The following is a 13,973-nucleotide window of genomic DNA, read 5'->3' as shown; positions in this document are numbered from 1 at the left end:
CAGAGTTCATCTGAACTCTCACATGTGCTCTCTTTTTTTCTCGCGTTGTTTGTGAATGGAACTCATTTGGTACAAATCATGGTACAAACCAACTACTTTCGTTCCTTTCTGTCCACATGTCAGCATATTATCTGCTTTTATTTGTGATTGCATTGTATTTACAAATACACGCCCAGTGACTGTCACTAACTGTCGAATCGATTGTATAAGCGCACACAAAAGGAAATTTCTATGCGTGTACCCCTGCCCTTAGCAGAATAATGGAACCGACCGGGTAGTATAAATACGGCCAGCAGTCAGTTCTGACGTAGTTTTTGGAGCATTGTTGAAGCAGGGGGAAAGCGTGCAGTGAACAGCCTGTACAGATTTTAGACAGTGTTTTAGAGCTTTAGTGTTAAGGCATATATAAGTAGGGCATTTAACATAAGGCTTTTCGAACAACTAAACTTTGCAGGGGTCACAGTTGAGAGATAGACACACAGGTTTTATAAGACAAAGAATTTGGCCAGACTGCGCGCGAGCAAAGAGGCACACAAAGGAAATGCGATCGATATGAAAATATTAACGTAGAGTGGAGCTGTTTAAATTACGGAGATAACTTGTCTTCAAATAGTTAGCAATACAGACATTTCTCAAGCTCTGGTATAACTTGCAGCCAGTGGAGCGGTCTTTGCTAAAATAGACACATCAGCTTTCACTCGGGATTCTGGATTTTTCAGCCCAGTAATACTATTTGTGTTGTATTTATGTGTTGGACATTTGTTCTAATCGTGTAGCTACATTGTTGAGCTATTTGGCTCCATAGCTTTCCGTTATGTGAAAAGCTGCCATGATGGCGATAACCGTGAACAGATATATGTTCGGAGATTCATATCCTGAAATCGAAAGAATGCGAGCTAACTAGCAACTAGCATTCAGTAGGGACAAGACAACGTCTGGCGAGGTGTTCCTTAGCAGAGCTAGTCGGTAAGCAAATTTGGCCACCCTGCTAGCCGTTTAGAAGAGGGCAGTTAACGTTAAATGTCAGGTTTCGGCTCATTCATCCAATGTCAGGTTTAAGTGTGGTTGGCTTGAATACGGTCGACTACGTTAGAAGCTGGTCTTTACATCTAACAGCGGTGACGACAACGTTAGTGTTTGAAGTAGTGTGAAGTTAGCATTTAGCTAACAGGCTAATTAGTTAGCTTAGCTGAAGCTAACAGTGTCGCTACCCATTGCAAAGTAACGACAGCCAGCCGTTTACGTTACTCCCACTGAGTTTAACTAACAGGGAACGAACAGTAATTGTTTTTTCGCGACTAAAATGGCAACCGCGGCAGGCGAGGCCCTGTTTTTGATAAAGGATGTGAAGCCGGGGTCGAAAAATCTGAATATCGTTTTCATCGTGTTGGAAATAGGTAAGTTAGTTGGACCGTGACGCTGAAGCGTCTCTCTCCATATCATCAACTCGTGTGTGATTTGTTTTAAGGGGACAGCAAAAAAAAATAACGTCACCTGGGACTTGAAAACTCTAGTTTGTGTATCTCCGTGTAGAAGTATTTTGAGGAAGTCTACCGTTGTCTAACTTATCCATACTTTATTCTATTAGGACGAGTGACCAAAACGAAAGATGGTCATGAGGTGCGCTCGTGCAAGGTGGCAGACAAGAGCGGGAGCATCGCCATCTCAGTTTGGGACGAGCTCGGCAGCCTTATTCAGGCAGGGGACATCATCAAGTTGACCAGAGGGTAGGCTTGTTCCCATACAGGAAACTGATGACGTGAAAAGGAATTGCTTAGTTAACTTTAAATGTATATTGTTACTGACAGATCACTGCACATGCAAATACTTGAATTTAACAGGTGGCCATGTACCTGTTTCGTATTCTGTGACTTTTAAATGATCTTTTGTTTGTACAAGATTTAACTTTGAGATTTCTGTGTTAGTTATGCATCCATATGGAAAGGCTGCCTGACCCTATACACTGGAAGAGGAGGGGATCTGCAGAAGATTGGAGAGTGAGTGACTGGACACAAATGTATTTTACCTTAGTAAAGTTCCTGGGCACTTTGTGAAGGAAAAACAAATCTAAATCTTAAAGCCTTATTGTCAGACGCATTATTGTTTTAAACTACAATTCCAATTTCAATGCAGTTTGTGAATCTTAAAACATTGCTTTTGTCTTCACAGGTTCTGCATGGTGTATTCAGAAGTGCCCAACTTCAGTGAACCAAACCCAGAGCTGCTAGCCCAAACAAACCAGCAAAACAAATCTGTAAGTAGCCATGCACCCACTCCCAAATTGTCACTAACAGAATGTCAGCCCCCTGCAGTTCTCTTGCAATTGCTGCTCAGGTGTCCATGACAGGAGTACTTCACAAATAAAGTTACAACACTTAGCTTAGAAATTCTTTTGAAAAAGATAGTCAGCCCAATTACTGGTCATTCCAGTCCCTCCTTTAAACATATTGTTGTTTAATGACCTTGAATTGTGTCAGTTTGGTGGACAGGTGTTAATGTAGAACTTAGAAAACATTAACAATTTTTCTTAAATCACACCTTTAAAAACTTGTAAAGAGTTTACAAAGTGTTTTGACAATCAAAGTAAAGCAGAGGCAAAAAAACCCAGATGCAATATAACAAAGAGAAGCTAAACAACAATGCTGAGTTATTACAAGACAAGAATTAAGGTAGAATTAAACAAGAGATTAGAGGAAAAAACATTAGAAAAATACAACAACAAAATAAAAGCTGTTAACACAAAATATTAATAATTTATACTAAGTTGGATCAAGACTGAATTAAAAGACAAATGAACATTACTGGTAGAGAACAAAAACAACCAATCAGAGCTTAAGAGTCTCTAAAGCAGCTGTCAATCACTGCTCAAGAACTGTGGTCAAACTAGGCAGCGCTGAACAAATATCAGTCAACATTCTGTTACTGTCTTGCTTATTTCTCACTTCACATCTTTTCAGAAACATATTTAAATGTACTGTTTAGCTATGAAATGAGAATTTGGTACCTGGCTGCTATGCTAGAAAGTGTCATGGCAACACAAGACACTGCCTACTTCTTGGAGCAAACATTCTCATTTTACAGCTTAACAGTACACTAAAATATGTTTTTGAAAACATTAGAAGTGAGAAATAAGCAATGCAGTGCAGAATCTTGTTATTTGATCAGAGCTTCACAAGAAGTGACAGATAGGATTGAAAGTGTAGTCAGACTCTAGCTGTGATTGGTGGTTTAGAGTCACAATCAGTTTCATTAGAAGCAGTATGAAAAGCAGGAGGGACATGGCTTTATTTCACAGATTATCTGTCTCATGCATCAGAATATAGTGACAGTTTCAGCAAAAGTGACAAAATAATTTTCATGAAATTTGCAGACTGTCGCTTTAAAAGGGAAATTCTCTTCCACTTACAGGGTAAACCAGACCAGAATCAGAGGGGGAACTCTCCACCAAATCAGAATTCAGGTACACCTGCGCCACCAGGTTAGTATCTTTCTTTATGCAAATAATCACTGCTCTACCAGTCATCACTAACAGGAAACAGCAAGGGTGTACATGTTCTGTAGAACAGTACTCATCAACAGTGTCAGTACAAAATGACTGAAGAATGTTGGTGTAGCGTGCCAGCACTACAAGTCTGCTTTTCTCATTATGTACATAACATATATAGACTCAACAAAATTGAATCAATGAACTTAAAATGTGACCAGTAGTGAAGTGACCTATTTTATCTTCATCAGGCCTTTGTCACAGCAGATATTCTCACCTGCCATTGTAGGAAAAGCACAGGTGTTCGCTGTGTTCTTTTCAGCTGTCCCAGTGAGCCATGACTGTGTGACAGTGAGTCAGCATGTACAACACCAGGAGTCTGAATCCCCAAACAGCTTAATGGGATTTATCCTTCATTAGTTAGGAATTATTAATATTTGTGGATTCTCTGATGACAGTAGAAACAGTGACTTTTATGTCGGAATGTCTTCTGTACACAAGACCTAATGATACAAGATTTTTTTCTCAGAGAAAACTACCTGTATTTCTCACCCCACAGGTAATGGTGCCATGCCGCCATTTGCCAACAACAACCCACCCCCTGGTGCCCCCCGTGACCCTGCATTTGGGAGCATTGGGCGACCCAACGGGCGGACGCCTGGCAACGGAGCGCCTCCGGCTACCGCTGCAGGACCCCCAACAGCTGCAAAGTCTTCAGTTACCATTAGCAATGGCAGGGACCCACGGCGTGCCAAAAGATGAAATTGGGGTTTGGGGGGGAATCAAGTGGAAAAACTATGGACATCCCCACTTCCCCTTGACCCTTTTTTTTCTTTTCTTTTTACATTTCTGCCCTTTCCCTTTACAGACTGTATTGGCTCTCAAAATGAACTAAATTAGGGACTGCTTGCATCATTTTTATACAGGCTAACATAGTTACTGTAAATGTGTCGTATGTCGCGCGTAGGACGAATAGCGCTCTCAGTAAGCAGCACAGTGTGATTGTGATCTACCACTTGATGCACTAGCAGGACTTCTCATATAGTCGAGCCTTGGTGGTTGAGTTGTGGTTAGCCTTCTCAGTCCACAGCCGTGTCCTCTAAATCTCACTGCAAATCGCCAGTTGTGTGCCAGTGTTTCCTGCCCCCATACACTGTCCTAAGCCCCCCTCCCTGTTATGCTTTTTTCAAAACTACACACCCTACTTGAACACTTGATGCACTTTCTGCTCTTAATTTATGTCGCGGCAAACTTGGCTGTCATTTAAATCAGGAAATCCACTTCAGCTCTTTGGTGGAAAAGGCCTTAAGTTGGTGAAAGTGAGTTCATGGACTGAATGCACAAAATTCGTCAAAGGGTCGGTCTCTCTCTCTCTCTCTCTCTCTCTCTCTCTCTCTCTCTCTCTCTCCCTCTAAATGTATCCGAAGTGACTTTGTGAAAGGAAAGGTGTTAGTTTAGAATTTTTAATGATGGGTAGGTAGACTGACATTAAATTGTTTTTGTTTTTTTTTCATAAAACATTTTTTTTGCCATCAATTGTACCTTGATCAAGGTGGGACCACTTAAATACTGGTAAAACCGTTCACCAAATAAATTTTACAGTAATTCTGCTGCCACATGTAGTCTGTAAGTTACTGCTAATGGCAATCAGTTGTCTCAAGTTGGATATGTTGCACTTAAAAAGGTATAAAACATCAGTAATATGGCTTTTACTCACAAATTGGGACTGTTCATATGCAAGGACCTTGAGTAAAAAGTGTTTATTGATTTAGTCCTTGTTCAAACCATTTACAGTTTGGTACTATTGATACTTGTGGCATTGTCAAACCCCAACACAAGAATGTTATAAATCCCTTCAACTGACCACTACAGATCTGACATGTTCCAAACGGATTTGTTATCCTGATCACATTTTATATAAGCCTCCTTAAATTCATGTGACATTTTAATTTTATGGCACCATCTAGTGGCTGTATATATGCACCACATTGCTGGAAGGCACTCCAAAATATGTGCTCTATCTCAGTAGTGGGTTGTGTACTTGTTTTCTCTTTTTATGCAGGCTGTGGTGAAATTATTTCACTTCCTTTGTCACATGTTTATAAACCAAAAGCTTTTATGTTTAGTGTTCCATTTTGAAGCAATGCATTGCAAACATTCAAACCCCGTGTTTCTTCATATCCTTTGTTGCACCAAGCACCTAAATGTCAAGGCCTCTGGGTGTCGATGTTGCCCCATTTCATCTTAAACACACTTTCTTCCTGTTCAGTGCATCCAAACCTGTAGAGTTGTGGAGATGCTGTTCAAGAGAGAGTAAATGTGTACACATTTTACAGTGTTTTTAGTTTGACCCTTTGAAAACTCGAGCGACATCATCTGTCTTTTGCTGCTTTCAGACACCTTTCACATGTATTTGAATCTTTAATCCTAAAAAACTGGTCTTTAATTTCTTCAAGAGGGAAATTGGGAAGGAATTTAGGAATTGCAAGAAATTAGTAGGTTAAGAAAAAAAATTCTGGGGGGAAAAAAAATAATAGTCATAAACATTTACATACATACATAAAGTTAAGTTGCAGAATTTTTTAAATAACTTATTACTAAAACTTTTTTTAAGTTATTTTATTTTTGTTTAATTTACAAATTTCAGGAAATGTTTTTGTTTGTATTTTTTGGGACATTTCTCCCTTAATTTTTGCCTTCCTATGGTTTTAAAGAACTCAAGCCACTTTTGGTTTTGGTTTCAAAGGATTAATTAACAGCTCTGTTCTTTGAGAAAAAAAGGGAAACTTATTTTTTTCTCAAATAACGTAAGCGGTCAAGTGTGATGGAATAGAAACAAAACCGCCTGTCATTGTTTTCTGTGCTGCATTTAATGAGAGGGCAACGAAGGACCGTAGGGACATTTTTCATCTAAAAACCCCAGTCCTGAAGTTTCATGGCCCAATTATTTTTCTGACCCACATGTTCAAAACATGTTTATGTAATCCCACTTGTGAAAAAAACGCAATACTTGTGACACTGGAAGTTGAAACACATGAGAAGTGTGGCAGGAAATGTCATGCTCGGTGCTCATGTGTCAACACAGATGCATGTCATGAGCCAGGGACTTCCTCTCAGCAGCAGTTGATCAGAAATGTAGTCACATAATGTGATATTTTAGATTTCACTTCATGTTGATGGAGGCCCAGATCGAGGTTTGAACTTGCTGCCTTCATCAGCTGGTGTAGATTATGTTCTGTAAAACAAATAACTTACCTTATATAAAAAAAAATGTAGGGAAGTGTTATGCACATTTTTTTCTTTATATATAAATTTCTTAATCTAAACAGAGACATCAGAGGTTTTGAGAATGTTGGAAAATCAGGCAAAATTGAGCATTTTGTCGTGCCACATTTTTTACATATGTTGATAATGCATCTAGTGATTTGTTTTGAAGTCATAAGTCTTTCATGAACTAATGGTTTCCCTTTCGATTTTGCTGACAGCGTGACAGCACATCTCATGACAGGGATGATTCAGGCATGGGTTTGTTTAGAGGGAAGCACCGTGGCTAAGAAATAACCTAACAATGACTATTGAAAAAAAAAGTCTCACTGATGTATAAACAAACACAAATATGCTGAGAAGTTAAAATAAATAAAAACAGAAAAAGATCAAGTTTAAAATATTAAGACATTTGTAATATCATAGTATGTTTTGTTACACTCAATTTAAAGAAATCATTTTTAAAGATTTAAATAAACATACCTTTTAATATTAAAAATGTCAATAGTGTAGTTACCTATAAAATATAAGACCTTAAACACAGCCTCCTACTCTGTTTTAAAGATGTGGTGTTTCTTTTAATGTATGTAAAATTATATATTCGTTTTGAATTCTTGAGCAAATCAGATTTTGTGTATGTGAGGCAAACAGGAAAGTGGGCACATGGTTACTGGTGATAGGAGGAGTGTCGAGAAGTACATCGTTTGTTCCCTGTCTCCTTGTGACATACACAGTGCCTCCCATAAAGAAGACACCACAATGTCTGGTGAGTAATTTCATCCTCAGAATAACTTTCTTATATTGATTGATATTTGATCAATGCATGTATTTAACAAGCAGGCAGCTCTACAATGGGAAGCCCGTAATTCCTCTCTGAAATAGTAATAATAGAAATTGAGCGTGTGCAAATTAATACCCTGACAGAGATTATTTTAACATTTAGAGAAATTCAGGCTGCCTCATTTTTATTCTCAAAAGAGTAAATAATATGTTTTATGGTTCCATGCTATTTTTTCCCCCAGGTTATAAGTAAGAAATATGTAAGAAATATGTTTGAACAGCATGTTAGTTTGTGTCTTGTAGGGGAGACTGGGGTTGGTTGGCACACAGCTATTTTCAGATCTTTTGAAGGTCACAGACAAAAATGTAACATCAAAATGTTTGCTTTCCTGACCTGCACTCATCTTTTATGTTAAAATATCTGAGAGTCACCAACTTTCTGGAGGGTTAATATTTCAGTGTTACGGTAGACTAAAGAAAGTTTTTTTTAAGTGGTCTGTGGACTAATGGTATTATAAAACCGTGTGAGAGAGATATAGTTGAAATGTTTTACTCCTAGTTAATAGACAAAGGAATCAGTTACAATTTGATATAAGATTTAAAAGTCTGATGGTAACATGACTAACAATTTTGTCACAAAGTTGAGTCACGTGAGCGAGGTTAGTTGGCGCACTGATTCTGTGGTTTGCTGCTATATGTGCCAATCATCTGTAAAAGTAAAAGTTTTGACCTGTATTTTGAGACATTAAAAATAATTTTCATATCATCATTATTATTATTATTATTATTGATTATCAATGAAAAAAGTGATCAGACATTCCTGTGGATTATTTTTTAAAATTTTGCTTTAAAAAAAAAAAAAGTCTTCCATTAAATATTTATGCTTTCCGGTTCTTGTTTAAATTAAATGATTAAATTGTTTATATTGGTTGTTTAATGACTATCAGTATGCAATGCCGCGGGACGGTGTCAATTTAAAACAGACAACAACAAAACTTCTAGAACTGGAAAGTCCATTTAGGGGGAGTGGAAGGGGGTTGATGGACGAGTCCAGCCAACACTCAACTTTCGCCTGGGAGGCTGCTGTTTGCTTCCCATATGAATATGAAGCCAAACTATGATGTTTTCTCTAAATCTAACTGTGTGCGTTTGTTGCACAAGGAAATAAACGTAAACAACAGCTGTTTTACCGACGTTGTACGTTAATTTTGAAAAAGACTGTATGCTACAAGCAGAAATTGTGTATTTTGAAACACACAACGCATGTAACAGGCATAAATAGACACAACATCCCAGAATGTCAACAACAGACTCATCCACGATACCTAGTGCATCACATTTAGATGTCAAAAGTCCACTGAAAAATGCAGTGATATGTTACGAGTTGGGAGTGAGAATGCGTTGGAATGAGATAAATTATGCCAGAGAAATATGTAAGAGAGTGAAAAGTGTCCCAACTGACCCTGGTCTCCCCTGTGGTGACTTTGTATGTACAGCCTGTTGCATGTGGACAGTCTGATCTGTTAAAAAGTACATTTAGTATTTTCATTAGGTTTATGATAGTGACATGTATTTACTAAAACTGTATTTGTGTTGCTATCCTCAGATCCAAACACATCTGCTTTTATTATAGACTTTGGCTCAATTTATGATGAACTCAACTTTACTTATAATGACACGGAGTTCATCGTAAACCCCGAGACGCAGCCCTGCGACCCCTTCACCGTCCCAGATGGAGTGACGGTCGTTGTCAGCGTGTTTTATGTCATCATCTTTCTGCTGGCCATTCCTGGAAACCTTGTCGTGGGGCTGGTGATCGGCCTGAGCAAGCAGTCCTTGCCTCCCTCTGACCTCTACCTCCTCCACCTGGCAGTCGCCGACCTCCTGTTGGCCATCACCCTCCCATTCTGGGCCACGGCTGTTACGATGGGTTGGGTGTTTGGAGACGCCATGTGCAAAATCGTCACCATCCTCCAAGAGCTGAGCTTCTACTCCAGCATCCTCTTCCTGACTTGCATTAGTATGGACCGGTACATGGTGATTGTGCGGGCCATGGAGGCGCGCAGGGCTAACAGACAGCGAGTCAGCTGGGGAGTGTGCGCCATTGTCTGGGCTGTTGGAGTGCTTCTGTCTCTGCCAGGGCTTTTAAATTCCTCCTTCCAATCTCAAAACTCGAGTCAAATTGTATGTGCCGAGCAGTATGATCCCATCAGTGCTGACGTGTGGCGGCTGGCCACCAGAATCCTCCGCCACACTTTGGGTTTTTTTATCCCCTTGGCCATCATGCTGCCCTGTTATGGCGTCACAATCCGGCGCCTCCTTCACATCCGCGGGGGATTTCAGCGGCAGCGCGCCATGAGAGTGATTGTGTTCGTGGTAGTCGCCTTCCTGCTTTGCTGGATGCCGTACCACATTGCAGTGATGGCAGACACGTTCTTCAGGGCAAAGATAGTGCCGTACCGGTGCCCGGCGAGGATGGCAGTGGATCAGGCCATGTTTGCCACTCAGAGTCTGGGCCTGCTGCACAGCTGTGTCAACCCGGTGCTGTATGCGTTTGTCGGAGAGAAGTTCAGGAAAAGCTTGTTGCAGATTATGAGGAAGATGGGCCTCCTGGAGAGAGCATCTGTGTCCAGAACCAGCAGGTCGTCACTGTCATCAGAAATCACATCAACGTTCATGTGAGAAGAGACATTTTGAAATATTCTGAGAAATTAATCACATCTGTGTTCTTTACTGCATCATGTCACCTGCTGGACAGCAAAGTACTAGTTTTGATACTTAAAAAAACGTTTTATCACAACTTATAATTATTTGACTTTTTTCAAAATTTTCTTTAAGTTGTCTTAAATATTTCAACAGATTTGTAAAAAAATATATATTATTTTGCCTTTTCTATATTTTTGCTTTGGTCTGTTTTTTCATCATATATAATTTGTTGCCGGTTTTCTGTTCATACCAGATGTTGTTAACTTAAATCCCCTCTATTTCTTCAGTCGTGTCTAGTTCACAGGAAAGCTTTGGAAATGTGTTTGTCAAGTTTCAATTTCAAGTTTAACTATATTTCAACATTATATTGCTCTGTCACAGCATTTAGACAAACTTCCCCTAACAAATACCTTCAGATGTAGCTGAAAGCTCTGGAAAAAGCTAAAAATGGTCATTTTGTAAAGATGGTTAGTTAGATGGTTAGATATTTAGTTGCATTTGAAAGTGAATTATCAAAAATGATTTTCTTCTATTCAGTTTTACAAACCACTGTCTCATGACAGAGCATTTTACTCAGGGTGCACTGCATCAAGTGCAACATGAACTATCCTGTACAGTTCTGTATAACTCCATTTATGTTTTATAGTAATGTATTGACATTTCTGTGTCTCTTTTCATTCATATGACAATCAATTTGTCTGTATAGTTGCATCATCATTAAAGTTTTATATAAACATCAGTCTGCTCTGTGTCTGAGTCGCCTCATATTTCAGAAAAGCTTTTCATTTGATATGAACAGCTGCTACGAGATAAGACTAGTAGTTTAGCAGCTTGTTCGAGAAATAGCAGAAGTTGTGATGACAGCAGCAGCAACATTAAAGCAATCACTTGGAGGTCAAAGAGGCAAGCTCTTCTGCCTCTGTTTAGAAAAAAATCCCCCTTTTACAGTAGTTTGTTGACAAAATGGTCTGAGGGAAGTGCAGCCGACAGCCATCGCTACTTTCAAAAAAGGAGCAGAAGAAAAATATTTTGCTTATTACTACATTAGATTAGTCTTCCCCACAGTTTATTTAGGTTTAATCCATAAAACCTAATCATTCAGCTAAGTTAATGTGCTTGTGTGTTACATTACAACATAAAGGACATATGATTGAACTTTGGCACTCTTCACTTACAGCTTTTTGTAAAAAAAAAAAAAGAAGTTAAAATTAAACTGAGGAACTTTTAAATAACATCAACAGTTTATTTGTATGTTCTACAAATGAGAAAATGTATTTCCGTATTTGAAAATGAGAAATTCAACTGTAGTATTTTTTCAGAATAATGTGTCTCAGTCAGGATATTATAAATAATGCACAAACTTTGTTACGAATAGTGTTATAGATATTAAAGGTATTGTTACATTTCTTGTAGGAAGAATTTCCAAATTTGAAAACCGCTGACATTATATAACATAGGAAAGATAAAAAAGCAAGACTTTGTAATTACTGAAATAAGAGTACTCACTAAAACCAGGAACTGAGGAAACACCATAATAAGTAAAGAAACACCAGAGGCAGGATAAAACCTATGGATACAGATAAATAAATAAATTAATTAATTAATTGATATATACATTAATAATAGCAATAATAATAATGATAAATTTATACATATATACATACATAAGTAAGTAAGTCAGTAAGTAAGTAAGTAATATACTCAAACCAGCAGATTTGAGGCAAATTAAAGGGTAACAGGACAAAAGGCTAAAACTAAAAGGCTAATACTAGCCTTCTAGACTGCAACTAACAATAATAATGCAGTGAATTTGATGTGAAATACATTTATTATCTTGGTTAGCATTTCAATATAGTATTAAATGTTAATAATATAGTTAATATATTAAATATAGTTAACATTCTCTTCAGTATTTACAGTTGGTTTAAAAACCTTTTGTGCTTGCCTTAATGGTTACCACATAGCCCACATAGCTGGATTTTCTGTTTGTCTTTATATACAGTCTAAGGTGGTCATAGATCTTTTTTTTTTTTTTTTTTTATAGTTTTGACGTCACAGTAGGAAACACAGGTGTATTCAATTACATTAATGAGAGACGCATTCCACATAGAGGAGGCCCTGGTGTTGTCCCATAGACCGCCTATGTGTTGTCCATGCTGGCTCACTGGAATAGTTTACTGGGAAACTTAATGGAACTCAGCCAGCCAAGTAACGTTATCAATTTCACCTGGCTTTTCCTCCAGTGACATGCTACTGCGACAGAGGTCCATTATGTACTTCAGTCTGCTTGTGGAAGTATTTTGATAGCTGTGGACTTTTTTCAAGACTTATTTCAAGTCTCCTGCTTTTCTTTTGAAGGTAAGTGTTATTTTAGGACATCGGACCTTTTCATTCTGGTCCTCTGTGTTGCGTTTATGCTAACATTACTTGTTTCAAGCTAACGAAACAGCTCTGGAGCTATCTGTGGAGAGCAAGGTGTTGTCAAAGCTAACGTTAGCATATAGCAACAACATGCAAACAATGTAAGAATACTAATGTTATGTATTGACAGTAAGTACCTTAAATTCATTTGAGCTATTGAAAGCGTTTTTGGCTGCATTGATATTTACTTTTACAGTTGCTTTTGACATTTTTTGTGGCATGCTGATATCTTCTGATAACTTTAATGCAAGTAATGTTTGCTAGCCAACATTAGATTAATTTCAATTTCTTAGTTTGTTTTCCCAGAGGTAAGTCTTATTTTGCAACATTAAACCACTCCATTCAGGTCTTGTATGTTGGATTTATGCTTGGCCACCTGACTATTTTTGAGAATGTGTTAGCACACAGCAATAGTGGATAAAATGCCTGAAAGCCACACTTACTGAAAGTGCAGAGATCTTACCATAAAATGACTTTGGCAGAAGTTAAAGTCACTCATTAGGATCTTATTTGAGTAAAAATCTAAAACTATCTGATATTTACTGTACTGAAGTATTAAAGGAGTTTTTATTATATGTCCTTCAGCATTGAAAGTAAAAGTACAAGTAAATGATGTTAATAGAAAAGTAAACAGTCATAATTCCGAGAACTATGACCATTTACTTTTTTTGCAACAAGCCACTTTAAAAATGGAGCCCATGATGCACTTAAAGAAAACAAAGGCTTTTCCCAGTTTACAGGATTTAAAGCACAAAATCCAGCATTTCCTCCCCTACCATTCCTTACTGCCTCCCTTCTTTTTTTCTTGTGGAAAGAGTTGGTGGAAATATAAAAACTCAAGTAACGTACAGATACTCACTAAAACTACTTCAGTAATGTAGCAAAGTATTTTTACTTACACCACTGGCACAAGGCAACAACATGTAAGCAGTAGCCCATATATGTAACAATACCATGTGTTCACAGTAACATGTATTTCAGATTTATTTGAAATATTATATTGGTATGGCTTTATTGATAATTGATTATTATTTTTACAGTCACTTTTGCTTTTGTTTTTTTTGTCCATGAATTAACGTAAATGCTTCTAATGTTAACTAGCCTACTTAAGATTTATTTTAAGTTACCAGATTTTTGTTTGTTTGTGAAGTTTTATTTTCCAACACTGAACTGCATGATTCAGGTCGTGAATAAAGGACTTGGTTTGGTCCCTTATTCTTGCTGAGAATGCACGCAATGTACATGGAGCAATATGCTAGTTAGCTGTAAAGTTACAAATAAGTTAGTTGCATTTTAAATTGTGCTGCTGAGGAACATG

General features: G+C 37.9%; 2 protein-coding genes across 3 annotated transcripts; both read left to right on the top strand.

Annotated features, from left to right (window-relative positions):
- The first annotated feature begins 304 nt into the window (after nucleotides 1-304).
- nabp1a (nucleic acid binding protein 1a) lies at nucleotides 305-5,100 on the top strand. The gene is made up of 6 exons (XM_042495155.2): nucleotides 305-1,397; nucleotides 1,589-1,727; nucleotides 1,926-1,997; nucleotides 2,170-2,254; nucleotides 3,409-3,478; nucleotides 4,044-5,100. The coding sequence occupies exons 1-6, from the start codon at nucleotides 1,304-1,306 to the stop codon at nucleotides 4,244-4,246; spliced, it is 663 nt and encodes a 220-aa protein (XP_042351089.1). The 5' UTR covers nucleotides 305-1,303; the 3' UTR covers nucleotides 4,247-5,100.
- A 2,270-nt stretch (nucleotides 5,101-7,370) lies between these two features.
- cxcr1 (chemokine (C-X-C motif) receptor 1) lies at nucleotides 7,371-10,973 on the top strand. Of its 2 annotated transcripts, none has more exons than XM_042494597.2 (2): nucleotides 7,371-7,514; nucleotides 9,135-10,973. In XM_042494597.2, the coding sequence occupies exons 1-2, from the start codon at nucleotides 7,412-7,414 to the stop codon at nucleotides 10,208-10,210; spliced, it is 1,179 nt and encodes a 392-aa protein (XP_042350531.1). In that variant the 5' UTR covers nucleotides 7,371-7,411; the 3' UTR covers nucleotides 10,211-10,973. The 2 variants fall into 2 exon arrangements, with proteins under 2 accessions (XP_042350531.1, XP_042350532.2); XM_042494598.2 differs by having other exon boundaries at nucleotides 7,465-7,514; nucleotides 9,162-10,973.
- The last annotated feature ends 3,000 nt before the right edge of the window (nucleotides 10,974-13,973 follow it).

Source organism: Plectropomus leopardus, chromosome 10 (assembly GCF_026936395.1).
Source record: "Plectropomus leopardus strain MGB_pleo_1.0 chromosome 10, ASM2693639v1, whole genome shotgun sequence".
Taxonomy (NCBI): Eukaryota; Metazoa; Chordata; class Actinopteri; order Perciformes; family Serranidae; genus Plectropomus; species Plectropomus leopardus.
The sequence above is the reverse complement of the archived record's forward strand: the minus strand, read 5'-3'. Positions and strand labels throughout refer to the sequence as shown.